The following is a 15,183-nucleotide window of genomic DNA, read 5'->3' on the forward strand; positions in this document are numbered from 1 at the left end:
ATATCCTGTTTTTTCTATGTCAAATTTATCTTTGAAGATCCAGTTGTATTTGTTTTTATCTATATTCACTAGAATTTAGGCTAATGGTTAATAAATGTCAGCTACACATATCATATTTCAAAAATCCCTGGTTTGCACTCATTCAATTACTATTTTTTTCTATTATGGCTGTAACATTGCAACTGCAGAATAATAAATACTTCATGATGTTGTATTTGTATCAGACCTGCTGACTTATTAGCGTCTCAGAGGTTATGAGGGTTTAATCATGACATTTTCGTAGCAGGGCTCATCATTCACACTGACCACTGCTCCTTTATTAGCAATGACCTCAGTGAGACTCACAGTGTCTCCTGGTGGTCCCACAGTCAGGTAGTTGCTCTCTGTTTGCCCTGAGCCGGGGTAACCACCCTGCCGTGTGCTTCCCTCAGCCCTGAGATCAGACCCTGAGTCAGATGAAACCACCTCTGGTACGCTCTTTAAAACAGACGACAGCGGCCTTTTGGGAGTGCTGCCGTCTGATGATGGAGCGTCATTTACGCTTGCTGTGTCGGGGGGGTTAGCAGAAGCATGCTTTCTCCTGATGGGCTTACATATGCCTCCCTCCTCTCCAGGCGGCCCTCCCTGCTCCCACACAGTTGCCCGTGCTCCAAGTTTCCTCCTGGGTGGTTTGGTAATACCCTCACCCACTTTGGGTTTGAGTTTTCCAGACTCCTGCTCCCTTTGTCTCTGCAGGCTTCCGATTCGCCGCAGCATGGCCTGAACGCGGCCTTCAGAGCTCGGCTCTGTCTTTGACACAGGCCTGCCTGCTTTACCCACAGTCACATAAACTGTGGTGACCTTATTTGGCCCTGCCACCTGAGGATCTGAGGCAGATGTTGGCAGCTGGTTCCCTTTATTAGCAGCTGTATTTGACATAGTCCGCCTTCTTCCTGATCCCCCAGGGACCTGCATGTTGGCCCGGGAAGGAGTTCTGTCTTCCTGATCCACTGCATCATAGTTTGACTCCTGGTTGTCTGTTGCCTGCTCATCCACTTCATCTTCCCTTTCTTCACCCTCTGTCGCATCCTCCTCCCCCGTCCTAGAGGCACTCCCCTGATTTTGGAGAGCAGAGAGCATCAGAACTCCCCAGTTGGCTTTGGGTTTGTTGCGAGAGATACCGTTGGGATCCTGAGCTGACCCTCGCCTCTCTTTGGGGCTGAAGCGAGTGCCCTCGGCAAAAGATACAGATGGGCGTTTGGATTTAGCTATGCTGGAGGTGCGTGGGATGTTGAAGGGCGAGGTGATGTCCTCACTACTGAAGCCTGATGGGTCTAAGAACATGTTACACTTTGAACTCATCTCCTGGAATTCGCCACCTGCCACTGCCGGGATGTCTGTGAAAGAGAGAACAAGCAATGTAAGAATAAAGTTTACTGGGGCAGTTCTGCTCACCGCCTGAGGAGGGCAATGCAAAGTTAAATAAACCATATCCCTGCACCGACCTTCTCTTGGAGGTACACAGTAGAGAGCCTCTCCCTCCTCTTCGTCGCTTTCGAACGACGAGCCCTCAGTCACCCAGCCAGAGGACGGAGGCTCAATGAAGCTGTGGTTAAAGGTCAACTCTGGGTCATGGTGAGACACTGAAACACAGAAACAGATCAGAAGTTAGTGGATATACATACCCACATGCAGTATAATTCTATAAATTAAATAACCTTTTCTTCTGACATCTACTGGTCTAAGTACACCTCTGTGGCTGTCCATTGAAGTGTGCTATTTAAGTGTTTTACACTATAGATCTGTGTTTACACTATAAGTGTTGTCGTACTGACCAGTGACACGAGGAAGACCGGAGGACCAGTTAGATATACAGGGGAGGGCAGCACCGATGTTAGCCAGGACACTGTAGACGTGATATTTCATCCGGACTGACAAACCTCCATCAGCCAAAGTCTCCCTAGAAAAAAACTTGTTTTAATGAATAAACAAGATTGATTGGGTCACCAGAAATATTGAAATATTACATCATTATCTAAGAGATCATGAACTCTAGTCCAGTAGTCCAATCATGTTCTGGCTTTGGCCCTATGCTAAGTGGATGTAACACTACCGTAATTAAGGCAGGTGGGCTACAGACCTGTCTTTGCGATCCACAGGGCTTCCTCCACAACACAAACAACAGCAGAGCACGGCCAACAGCAACAGGAGCAGCGGGACCAGCACGCCAACTAGTACAGCAGTTCTATGACCTGGTACACACACATATCAAGAAACATGTGATGCGCTTTAGGCTCGTACATTACATATGTACACGTATACATGAATGGATGGAGGGACGGAGGTATGGATAGAGGGAGAGAGGCTGGGACGTACTGTTGGGGCAGACTCCAGTGACTGGGTGGCAGCTGACCCCATAACCACACTCGCAGACAGAGGAACAGTTGGGCCCAAACTGCAGGGAGGGGCAGCTGCTGTTACAGCTGGAAACAAACCAACGAATGAAGTCATTACACCTCCACAGTAAACAAAAAACCCAGTGAATCATGATCTATTTAAGTGCTCAGTGAAAACATAGTGTGGCATCACCAAGAAAATCAAAGGGGCCTCAATGAAGTTGTGCATGTTTTAGCCTGCAAACCTCAAACTGCATCTTTGCAACAACAATACTGCCAGCAATTTTCTGAAGCATATAGTTTGCTTTAGTTTGTCTAATTATAACACAAATGGTCTGAAAAGTCTCTGCGTTCAGGCTCACTGAATAAAACAGATGTGTAAAAATGCAGTATGTAGTTACTGTGTTTGAGTGATGTTCGTGTTTATCTGGGACCTATTAGATGTGATTAGCTAAAGCTGTGGTGAAACTATGAACACCATGTCCATTTTTGACAGAATTTATCTCAGATTAAATATTTGCCCAAAATGTTATCACATGTTCTTAAAGGTCAGCTAACCTCAGGAACAAAAGGCTGTATCTACACTAGGCAACAGTCAGCTTATCACAACACAGCAGGTTAGGACTGAAATACAAAACAGAATGAAAGATTGATTTTCGTGTTTGTGAGTTGTGAGTGAACCAGTTGTGAGTGACTCTGTCCAAAGGGAAGCGCTGCTTTATTTTCTAACTCTACCTGCCAGCTCACCTCTCGCCATGAAAGCCTGGCTGACAGAGACATCTTCCTGTCACGTGACAGCAGGTACCATGGAAACAGGGGCCACAGAGGAACTTGCAGGCTTCTCCAAACGTCCTGTCAGAGCAGGTCTCATTACACCTGGTCGACAGGGAGCAATGATGCAAGTAATTTAGACATTTCTCTCCTTAAACCACTGCGTGTTAAACAGTTCCAACTATCTTCCGTCTTCTGTGGATAATGTCTAAAACATTTATTTTAAAGACTCGTGGACACTGTAGTACTGTGTGTACTCATTCAGAGTCCAGAAAAGGCACAGTGTATAAAACTGGTTACTAAATGAATCATCTGTTTAGCATAAGTACATGAAGCATAAGCTGCATACACGTCATGTTGCCAACTTTTTCCAGAACTACTCATAAGATTTAAACCTAATGTTCTCAAACAAAGGTCCTGCAGTTGCAAGCAGCCACCGTTTGGATAATTTTTATTTGATCATGTTTAAATGATGCTGTCTCTTCTGGGATTTGGTTTTCTGACTATATTGCAGGTCAGCAAAATACACTCTGGCAGCCAGAGCTCAGATTTCAGATTTCAGAACGTCCCACAAGCAGCTGCATTTATAATTAGGATATGCCTCAGTTCCTGGTTTTCAACAGCATCAACACAGGAGGACAATGTAATGTTTGAATGACATCATGTTTTTGGCCTTATACTGTTGTCATTTTTGAGATTGAGCACACAAGTGCACACTTTTTCCTTTTTAAACATAAGTCCTGTAACTCTCCCAGAATAAGTCCTGTAACTAGCATGAACTAATATTTGTTTTGAAGTATATTTAAATATTATTTTGGTCTCTGCAAGTAATCTTTCATAAGCAGACATAATAGATAATCCAATACATGGATACCAGCAGACACACATGGTGCCTGGAGCCTTAAGGCAGTAATTTTATTACAGCTAACAAATCTCATAAAAAACTGAAAGTAAGAATAATTTGTGTCTAATAACTGGGACATCTGTGAATCCCCAACCTTGTTTAGTTTTTATTTTTAATCCAGCCACACCTCTGCACTGACTTTGCCTTTCTGAAATGGAATATTCAAGAAAGAGTCAAGTAAAAAGCACCTGACCTCATCATTTAGGTTGTCAAACATATACACACACCTGGGTCCGGTCCATCCAGGGTCACACCTCAAACACTTCCCAGTTTCTGGGTCACAGGGCTCATTGTCTCTGCAACGTGGACACTTCTCCTGACAGCTGTCACCATAATAGCCGGGCAGGCAGGGGCGGTCACATCGTGTACCATTCCAGCCGGGCTTGCAGGCAGCACAGGAACCATCAGTGACGGAGCAGAGCTGGTTGTCTTTACAGTGACCACAGCTAAGGACAGGAGATCCAGACAGAGTTGGTTATAAGACACAAAATGTACTGGAAGCTCAGCAAACGAATAAACAGGGGTAACTGGATCTACTGTACACGTCGCCACCTACCTCGTGTTACACCCATTGCCATACTTTCCACCTTCACAGGGCCGGTTGCAGTAGACACCCTGGTATCCTGGGGAGCACAGGCACTTCCCATTGCCCTGGTGACAGCTGCTGTGTTCGAGGTCACAGTTACATCGCCGGTCACAGCTCGGTCCCCACCAACCCTTCTCGCACTCACACACACCATTCCTCTGATTACACTGCGACAGGTAGCAGCTACAGTTCACCAGACATTTCAGCCCCCAGTAGCCTTTGTGACACTGACACCGGCCTGTTAGCTGTTCACAGCTGGGGCCCACGGAGTTGCCACTGGCACAGTGGCACGGCCTGGAGCAGGTTGCCGACCACCAGCCTTCGTCGCAGGTGCAGTTTCCATGGACAGGGTTGCATTGGCCGTGGCGGTTACACTTGCAGGCGTACTGGCACAGGGGACCCCAGCGGTTTGGGTTGCAGGTGCACTCGCCGGTGACAGAGTTACAGGTACCGTGTGGATGGCACCGACACACCTGACGACAGTCTGAAGCCCAGAACTCCGGAGGACAGCCTGACAACAACCAACCAAACACAGAGGATATTCATACACTGTATTTCACATCTGTGTACAAAAACACAGTGTGAGCAATGTACAATTATTCACATTTATTCATTCAGTATAGGTTTTTACATTTGACAGCTATATTTGTCAGATTAGTATTTTTCATATAAGCATATGGCAAGTTTATGAAATATAATTGATTGTTGAAGAGGAAAGCGGCAGTATTCAGTCTTTTACACTTGCAGTATTGAGAATCATTCAGCCTTTCAGATACTGTATATATTTCCCCTTTAAACTTCCCATTTGGCTTCTTTCAAATAAAACACATAGACTAAGAAGACACAAATACCCAAATATGAAGGCAGACTTATGTAGCAGGACTTTACACAATAAAACTAACATTTATTGCACTTGATGTTTTAAAACAAATCAAAATGATCTGAGTGAGATCTCAGAATGAGTTCCTGTTGTTTATTGTAACTCACTTGTTTTGCAGTGAGCTCCAAAGTAGCCAGGTGGGCAGCGGCACACTCCAGGATACACACAGGTCTCATTCTTTTGGCAGGCCTGCTCACCCTCACACACAGCTACACACACACAAACATTCAGTGGCAAGAAAAAGTATGTGAACCTTTTGGAACTATGTGAGTGATAGAGCCCTTCGAAGCAAAGACACTCAACTTTCAGGTTGAGTCAAAGACATGTGCATGTGACCTACCCTCCAAAGATAAGAGGAGGAAAACATATTTTCACAAAGCTGGAAGTTACAAGTGTGGACTGTGGCATCACCAGTCTCAATAGAAACAACCAAAAGGAGACCATTGGTGTGGCATCTACAGAATGACAGTCAGTCGAAATGAAGAATAAGTAAACCTGTAGAATAAGCAAACTCACGTATAGTGCACTCGTTACCCTCTTGACGCCATCCAGTGCAACAGACCAGGGTGGAGGGGTCCCTGAATGTACAGAAAATAATCAAACTTTACCTGACCAATCTGGAAATGAACAAACAAAACATTCTGTGCCGTCCAACCAGAAAAGATCAACTACAAACGGGAAAAGGAGCATGTATTCAGACAAAGAGCAGCAGAGCACACAGTCCTCCAGAAGGTGGAGATCCTTCAGAAGTACACCCTCAAGTCCCTGAAGTTTGTCACAGAAACTCTATTAACATCCAAGGATGTCAAAGTCATGTGTAACAGTCCTGTCGCCACCAATCAAGTGATGAAGTCGACGTGTACCTGGCACTGGGGCAGACGTTCTTCCCAGCGGCATCTAACGTGTGTGAGAAGCACAACGAGCAGCAGAGCAGAGCACTCAGAGCCCTGAGCAGAAGCTTCATCTCCGCACCAGTCCAAATCCAAAACCTTCTGGCCAAATGTCTTTCTCTATCCCGTCTGTGTCCACTCTGCTCCTGACTTCTTTATTTCCTCCCAACTTGTTCTTCTTTCACTCAGAGGGAGAGGCAGTATCTCTTTCTTTCTATCTTTCTGTCTACCCTCCACCCTTCCCTTCTTCCTCTTCTCTCTCTCTCCTGTGAGTCGTCTTGTGGCTCTAGCACAGTCAGAGAGGTCGAAGCCCCCAGGTTTCCTCTTCCCATTTCCTGGGGAAGTCAGAGCCACTTCCTTCTATTCAGCCAGAAGCGGAGATTTTTAAAGATGGTCGAACACTAACACACAAAACCTGCCACACACACTAGTGGGATATGAACAAGCACAAACACACACCCCGATGTTCACCTTTTTCCCAGAATCTATTGTTGACAGACCTCCAGGAGATGATTAAGAAAGCCTTCGCCCTGCTTATAAGTCATGAAAGTCGGTACAAAGATGATCACGTCATTACTTTGAGCATTCATAGCAACAACACCTCCATGTTTCAATCCTGTATTGTGTGTTTTTCTTGAATCAGGAGGAAAATGCACTGAGATTATGTCAGTTTTCAATACAGGACTGTGTTTAATAGATTTCATTGAATTTTATATCACAGAAAATCCATGTTTAGATTTTTTTTCAATCAACACTCTGTGGACAAATTCACATCTTAAATGCCATTATAAACACTTACAAAAATAAACTGCCAACACAGTATTTTAGGAATAATGGTCTGAGGGGAAGGTCATACATATTCTAATAAATGTAATAATGTGTAATTTAAGTACATTTAATAAATACAAAACTGCAGGTCTCTCTAAGTGGTGGTATGGTTGACATTGAGAGGGGGCTCACACAGTGAATGTGCTTACTTTTTGGTAACTTGTCATCTTATGGCAGAGAAAATAGAACAACACCATTTTTCATTTCCATAAGGAAGCAAACAACTTCCTCTAAAGTGAAAATCAACCAATCCGCAGAGGCTGCTACTCCAGCTTCTGTATACACACACATATGGCACCAGCATCAACACAGACCAGACAGATGCTTTAACTCTGTGCAAGGACTGACTAAAAATTAAGAAAATATATTTTTTACACGTTAAGGCTTTTCAAAATGCACTCACTGGCTGAAGAAACTTCTACTGACAACAACCTTTGTTTGAGCATAAAAGTGCTTCGAATCATGGAACATAAATGAGTAAACACATGGCTTTAAAATTTCCCAACTGAGGTAAGTTACATAAAAATGTTGTGGTAAAATATATATATATCAGTTTAAAACTAAACCAATGCCCTCTTGTGGAGCAGAGGTAAATCTAAACATGTAGTATTGGCCATTGTTAGAGTGGACAGTTTCATTTCAGAATATACTTTTGTAATGTCTTTGGTTTTGTTAAAATGTTTGAAGAGTCATATAAATATCTATAATTAATAACACATAAAAAACACCAATCAACCAAACAAACAAACAAAACAAAAAAAACAAAAAAACAAAAGGTACAGTAGAGGAAAGAGTGACTGTTATACAAAAGGAAGGAAACTCTTGTGGTGAGTTAAAAGTATCCCACTTAACACTGTGGTACACTGTACCATATAGAGCCGTGTTGCTCTTATTTATCACTTCTATGGAACAATAAGGACTATAACAGAGAGACTGACATGATGGGAAATGAAAGTAATTATGATTAAAACATAAGAACATTCATACATTCTCTTTGTGACTGACTCACTTAGTGCTTTTGTGTTATCCACACTGGGGCTGCAGTCAAAACGTTTTTCCTGAGCTACAAACAAGATTTTCATTTACAAATTGAAGGTGAAGTCGTGACTGAGAAGAAAAGGTGTTTGTGTCCGATTAAATAAGGACAAATCCGGAGAATGTCACATTAGTATCAGGCTTGGGAAGACGGTTGCTGATCCGTTTCATCTGTGGCCTCTGAGTCTCCAATGATTTCCCAAGTGGAAGCTGAGCTGCTTATTTGAGTGGCACTCCGGCCACTTCCAGACCGTGTAAAAAAGCCAAAGCTGCGGGGGCAGAAAAGACATGCCTCAGTCAGACCTGCAGTTGGGGATTAGGGCTAAATATAGTCCAGCTCTGAGGACAGTGACAGTCTCAGTAGATAGAGATTAAACCAGTGCTATTCTGTGAGTGGTGTTTCTGTTTTAGTCTAAACCCTGTGGTTTGGGGCATTTGGATTTTTATTTGTTTCACATTTAATGACAGGTAGTGCTACAGAGTTAAATCTATCATTCTTTATTAGATCCTGTCATCTCCTTGTGACTATACTATATAATGTCTGAAGACCATCAGTCATCAAGGAGAGGTTATCTGGAAGCTGTTTGTTTGACACATATTACAACTACTGAAAGGTGTAAAACAAAAACAAAAAGAAAACACATCTTAGAACAGCTGTGTTTTCAGCCCTGAGACAAAATGTATTCAGTCACATTTTTCATGTAATTAAATCCTCAGTCATGAGGTTTTGGCTACCCAGACCTAAAAGTAATTTGTCAGATTTGCTGGGTGAGTTGCATTTCCTTCTCTGCAGGTTCCTGCTCAGGGTATGTGAAAGAATAAAATCTGAGTCTGAGGAGGACAGGACCATGAGAGAGGACATCAGTGTGGCCTGTTTGCCAAGCAGCATTCTGGGTTCAAGTCTGACTGAGTGTATCAGTGTGGGCAGAAGTTGTACTCACAGGTTTTGAATGTGTGACTCAGCCGGTTTGTCAGTGTCATTTACTGGTATGCCATCTACTTCTGTCTGCTCCTCATCACTGGCAAGAAACAAAAACCTTGACTAAAACTGTGATCTCTTCTCCACATTATTTCTGGATGTAACTGTGTGTTGTGTCTGTAACACAGACCTGCTGCCGCATTCATTCACAGAAATTCCCAGCATCTTGGCCTTAATGAGCTTCCTCTTTTTTTTGATGGCAGAGCGGACGGCTTCCAAGAGGAAACCTGGGCACCGCTCCTCATTTAGGATCTCTCTGCAGAAACAACCACATAAGAGACATAATTTGATTTGCGTTACTTCAGAACATGTTTAATAAAAACTTTTATTATCAGGGAGGATCGCAACACACACACAAAGTGGACCCACCTCTGATAGTAGCTGAGCTCCTCCTGCACTAGGAACAAGTTGGTCTTGAGCTCGTTCCTCTCGAAAATGATGTCACGCACCTCCTTCTTGGTGAAGCATGGCAGGTCAGGATCCTTATGATCTGCCTTCAACTCTCTGGTTGACTTGTGAGCTGTTTGACTTGGACTGGACTGATGGGAGAAAAAGGAGTGAATAGGTTCATCCATGAGATGGTTACAGAAGAGGTAAACTAAAATATGTTTCGATTTGTTTGTCTGCAGTGTAAAAATAAATGAAACCTTAATGTAACATGCATACAGGTAAGCTGCTGTTGGTTCTGTCCAGCTGTGCTTGGAGATTTTCTATCTCTTTGCTTTTTTCCTTCAGGTCGGCCTCCATGTCTGTCTTTCTTTCCACGGTGCTCTTCAGCTGAGCCTGCAGCACATTCTGCTTGTGTCGCAGCTCTGCATTCATCTTCATGAAGCGGTCCAACTGCTCCTGGAGCTGCACATATAAAAAGATGCCTGTGAACTAGCAAGAAAACCCACTGAATAGGTTAAAGGTCAAAAAGTCAATGTTTCCACAAACTGAGTATAAACACTAGTGTCTGCATCTGGCTTTAATCCGGATGGAGCACAACATTGTGGAGGGTTATGTCCATGCAAAGCATTTGGACCAAATGTCTCAGGGAGGGATGGAAATAGAAATAAAACCACACACTGTCAAATGCAGCATTCATTTTAATGATGAAAAAAGTCTAGGTATGTGTTTCAGCAAACAGAGTTTAGTTGACTTTCACTCAAGTCAGCCAACTGGAGGCCGACTGCTAAGCATGAACAAATACACACCCAGTTATTGCTGTGTTCAGGGTGAAAACTCTGCCCAGACTTGTTCAGCTTAATACTTAACCACAGATCATCTCTGAACTCCTTACCTGATTGTGTACACCTGTCCTGACTTCAACTGTCTTTAATGTTTATTGGTGACAATTCACACACTGTAACTGCACAATCATGTGACTGTTAGAAGGCTACATGTGCACAAATATTACAAAATATATCATCAGAACATGACAGTAATACAAACACACCATAGTTTCTATGGGAACATATCTATGGCTTCTGTGTTTGTGAGTTTCCATGTGTTTCAATCATGTACGCAAGATTACAGCTTTTCATCAGGTGAACTGCTCTCTGGTCCAGACACATCTGCCAACCGATTCATCAATTAAGAGATAAAAATGAGCAGAGAGCTCCTGTGTATCAGCATACAGAGGCAGTAGAATCATTGTATGATATATCTGTGTCTACTTACTGCCTCCACCTCTTTGGAGATGGTAGCTATCTCCTGGACTTTGGCCCTCAGCTCGTCTCTCTGCTTGTCCACCACCTGCTTCAGTTTCAGCATCACCTCTCGTTGCTGGTGCTGGACATGGTCTGTAAAACAAACACATACACACAGTGTCAGGTCCAGAACACAGTGGCTCTAAACATGTATTCATATCTGTGAAATATTTTTCTGTCTCTCTGTGCAATCATTATTTCAATGCCGGCTATAAATCTTATTTTCTTCTTTTAAGTTAGACATTCAGGTTTTTGTTTTTTTTTTACTAATAGCAAAATCATGTACGGGATGTCTCACGTTATACTGTTGCGTTTTAAAGTTTGCTGAAGTTAACTGATAACTAATAAAAACTCAGGTCACTGATTTGTAGTGTTGTATATAATATAGTGTTGGTTTCATGTCAACAAACCAAAGAAAATCTATGTATAACAGGTTACTTCCACATGCTCTGGAGTAGACAAAGTGAACCACCTCAAAACTACAATATGCAACTTTTGGGAATCGAGCCAGCTGTACAATAAGACTTGAAGTCAATCTACCCGAGGCATCAAATACCGAAGCCGTGTAGACAACACATCCTTTGTCAAACCTGGTATGCACAACATACCACTTCATGTCAGCAGGTGACACACAGAGTTTGACTTTCTCCGGCTGGTTAGAAGAAGGCACCTGACTCAAACCCACTGAGAAGGGAATATTTTAGTAGTACTACCTTTGCTGGTCTTTGAGTCAACTAAGAAATACAAAAAATATATCTGAAAAAATGCTGTAGCATTGTGGCACAGGGTGCAGTACATAATTCTGATATTTTACAAAGGTTCAGTTTACTCAAATCACACTGAAACATACAATACATCTTGATTGCCCTTGATGTAACATTGCCATTTGGATAGTTTGAAAAGTAAAACTATTATCATCTATTGTAGAGTAACTATAACGTTGTCTTCACAAGGACATTTAACTGTCAGGTTTGTCAGATGTACTTTTAATGCATACCACAAATAGTTCCCTTTCACTTCTATTGTACTAGTTTAGATGGAGATCTCAGACATGAATATTTTAAAACCTGAGCGAAGACACTGTAGACAGGTACACAACTCACAAGATGTTATATTTTAAACTATGTGCCCCAGTCTCTCAAAACTACATTTGAGTAAGTCAACTGATACAACTGGCAGCATATTTGAACTTTTCCGAAGCAACAGCCTGACAAAGGTCACGTTCATCACATAAAATGAATGACTGTGTTCACCTGACACATGGCCTCTTGCCAAAGGAATGTCACAAAAGTGCTGAGACACTTGTTTTCATGCTAGTACATTAACACAAGAGCAACTCCAGCATCTCAGCAGTCAGAGGAGATGAAAGGTGACACTGTTTCTGTTTTCACTTTCTTACTGTGAAAATGTACCTACAAAGTGAAAATACAATCACTAGTGATTAATTAGAGACATTTTTCTATTGCCTACTTAATGCTTTTGACTTTTTCTGTCACAGTCCTCTATGGGAACTTCTGCTTCACCTACTAAACAACTGCACTGCAAACAACTGTTTTGCTGCTTTCAGCCTTATTGTGTGTTTCATTGACAACCAACTGCTTTAAATCCGTACTGTGAATGGTTGACGAGATATTTCAGCATAGATAGAACATAGTTATTTGCATATATTTGCATTCCTGGACTGGACTCTAACAGAAAACTACACTACGCATACATGTTTACAGAACAGCTTGTGGCAAAGCTGGCGGTCACATTTATGAATTTTATGCCAGAAACAACAGTTTGCTCGATATGTAAAGCCTTCCTACAAACACAGACGTTTTCAGTTTTGACTGGCCATTCAACTCTTAATGAAAAGAAAAGGCCTTTCCCTCAGGCTTTATGAAAGGTCACATGATAATATCTCAATTTTGAGAATTATAAACAATATGCCGTGTAGAATGAAAAACTTCAGCCTTTTCACTGTTTGGGAAGTGACTCAACAGACCTGACAGGCATACTCGACATTTCACTTGGACAATGGACACATTTGGGGAATACCTTCTTGTGCGTGGCTGCCCTTCAGTCTGCTCTGCAGCTCCTCCCGCTCTTCCTGGAGCTGCTGTACTTGGTCCTGCAGCTCATCACACCTCTTCCTCCACTGCTGCTCCTTCTGCTGCAGATCCTGCTTGAGAGGAGCCACGTTGTCAAACGTTAACCTAAACCTTCTACTCTACTCGATGGAAAATACAAGAAGAGCCCGTTTTTAGGTGATCTGTAAAAATAACTTGAGCATTTAGAAACCCGGCTTCAGATAGTCAGGTTTGCTGTAAGCAGAGGTCTTTTTGATGAATAGTTGTTCCAATGTTTTGTTGGACTTAACAGCAAATTCTCACTTTTGTGAATAACAACTCTTAATTTACTTTTTCAGAAATTAGTGTTGAAGTGACCTTGGGCAAGGTACTGAATGTATAAATAGTTGAGGGGCCCTCTGGCACTATATATATGCACAACACCCACATTTTCTGACTACACATACATTCACATTTAGCATTATTAATAAATCACTACTTTGCTTTAACTCTGATACTTAGTGAATTGAATACTGATATCTACTAAATGTATATATAGATAATATGCTACTTTTAGCATTTATAAGTTAGCCCTACATTATTTTTTCACTGCTGTTGCTAATGTTTTGTGCTGTGCCAAAGTTAAATAATATGTCATTTTGCTTGCCTTACATTTTTTTAAATTGCACATGTTTGTAAAAAAAAAAAAAAGGTTTTTAATGATAATGAAATATCACAAATAATGCTAACGTTAGCCAAAAAATGCTAACGCTAACTCTCACTGCAGCAGGTAGCTGTTAGCTAGAGTTAGTTTGAGCATCTGTAAAAAACTATTTATTTTTACTTATATTATGTCAAAAATGTGTCGATTCAGGTCATTGAAGGTGAATATTTCTGGTTTAAAGTCAATGTTACTACTAATTAATAATTAAAGTTGTTAACTTACATAACTAAATTAATTTTAGCTGTGTGGTTGCCTTCACAACACAATTAGTCACCGTAACGTGAGCTGTATGAATTAAATAATTAGTAAGTAAAGCTAAATAAACTAAGTTTATCGCTTAACATCAAGATAATGTGAGAATTTCCGTTTCTCTGTCTGAGTTTCTCTCCAGGCCGCAGTCCCAGCTGTCATATATCATTATACACCTATAACACAGGTTTGCACGGAGGGTACACAGCACGTCCTTCACCCGTGTTTCACTCCGGTCGCTGGCTTCGTCGCCCTCTTTCCCTCCACGTCTCTTGTGCTGCAGCTGTATGGTCTCGAAGGTCCGCAGCAGTTCCTCCTCCCTCAGCTTGTGAGCGTGGTTCCTCGACGCGAAGCTCTCCAGCAGCTCCAGCGCCTTCACCACCTTCGGCACCAGACCCACGGCGCTCTCTTTGCCGTAGCCGTCGATGAGCTTCTCCACCTCGGTGCCGATCAGCTTGGCTATGTCGTACACGTCGTTCACGGTGAGAGACGAGCAGGTCCTGTCGAAGCAGCCGTCCGTGGGTTTGGTGTCCGAGCGCGCCTCGGGTCCCTCCATGTCTGAGACGAGGCAGCTCGCTTCACATGCTCCTGATCAGCGATCGAAACCGACACTAGCTCGTCAGGCGCGACATGTCACTCAGCAGCGAAACAAGATGGTAACTAGAAGTGAGAAAACCCCTTTCACACTGGCCGCGATGTGAAAAATAAAACACCCCACGCAACCGACACGCCTGAACTCGAGCAGCTGCTCTGTCGACGACACGTCCCGCATCAGTCGATGATGTCGCAGAGACACAGCCTACAAGAGCACGCAGTCAGTCAGTGTATGACAGGACCGGACACGAAGTGTGCAGCGCAGTCTGCACAGGATCCTCCTACTTCTCTGGCCAATGTCATGAAAGCACACAGAGCTGCGTGCGTGCAGCTGAGCGTGAACACTGAAAATCCCCCTAGTAGTAATCTAGTACTGTCCAAAAAAAAATATCCATCACATAGCCAAAACGAGCTGTGAGGCAGGAAACTCCACCCACAGACCATAAACTACAGTAAAACATCGTTAAACCAGTCAAACAGCAAAAAGACAGCCCCTTCTCATGCTCCTGACATTCACCAAGTGTTGTCTGAGTGTAGGTGTTGACCTCTGGTTTCACTACACTACAAAAATTCCTCTGTCCACTCACAATGAACGTAAATGCCTCTCTTCTCTTCTGCTTGCACAT

General features: G+C 42.7%; 2 protein-coding genes across 2 annotated transcripts; both read right to left on the minus strand.

Moving 5' to 3' along the window:
- Positions 1–6: 6 nt before the first annotated feature.
- scarf1 (scavenger receptor class F, member 1) lies at positions 7–6,562 on the minus strand. Its single transcript, XM_026371756.1, has 11 exons — positions 6,380–6,562; positions 6,033–6,094; positions 5,624–5,725; positions 4,607–5,147; positions 4,278–4,496; positions 3,123–3,251; positions 2,356–2,462; positions 2,120–2,231; positions 1,815–1,939; positions 1,485–1,622; positions 7–1,376 (listed from the first exon to the last, which is right to left on the minus strand). Exons 1-11 carry the CDS (start codon positions 6,478–6,480, stop codon positions 253–255), a joined length of 2,760 nt encoding a protein of 919 aa, XP_026227541.1. The 5' UTR covers positions 6,481–6,562; the 3' UTR covers positions 7–252.
- A 510-nt stretch (positions 6,563–7,072) lies between these two features.
- On the minus strand, positions 7,073–14,910 carry rilp (Rab interacting lysosomal protein). The gene is made up of 8 exons (XM_026371841.1): positions 14,184–14,910; positions 12,980–13,103; positions 10,911–11,032; positions 9,915–10,100; positions 9,618–9,787; positions 9,379–9,504; positions 9,211–9,288; positions 7,073–8,538 (listed from the first exon to the last, which is right to left on the minus strand). Exons 1-8 carry the CDS (start codon positions 14,517–14,519, stop codon positions 8,406–8,408), a joined length of 1,275 nt encoding a protein of 424 aa, XP_026227626.1. The 5' UTR covers positions 14,520–14,910; the 3' UTR covers positions 7,073–8,405.
- Between the last annotated feature and the right edge of the window lie 273 nt (positions 14,911–15,183).

This window comes from Anabas testudineus, chromosome 13 (genome assembly GCF_900324465.2).
Source record: "Anabas testudineus chromosome 13, fAnaTes1.2, whole genome shotgun sequence".
In the NCBI taxonomy this organism is placed as follows: Eukaryota; Metazoa; Chordata; class Actinopteri; order Anabantiformes; family Anabantidae; genus Anabas; species Anabas testudineus.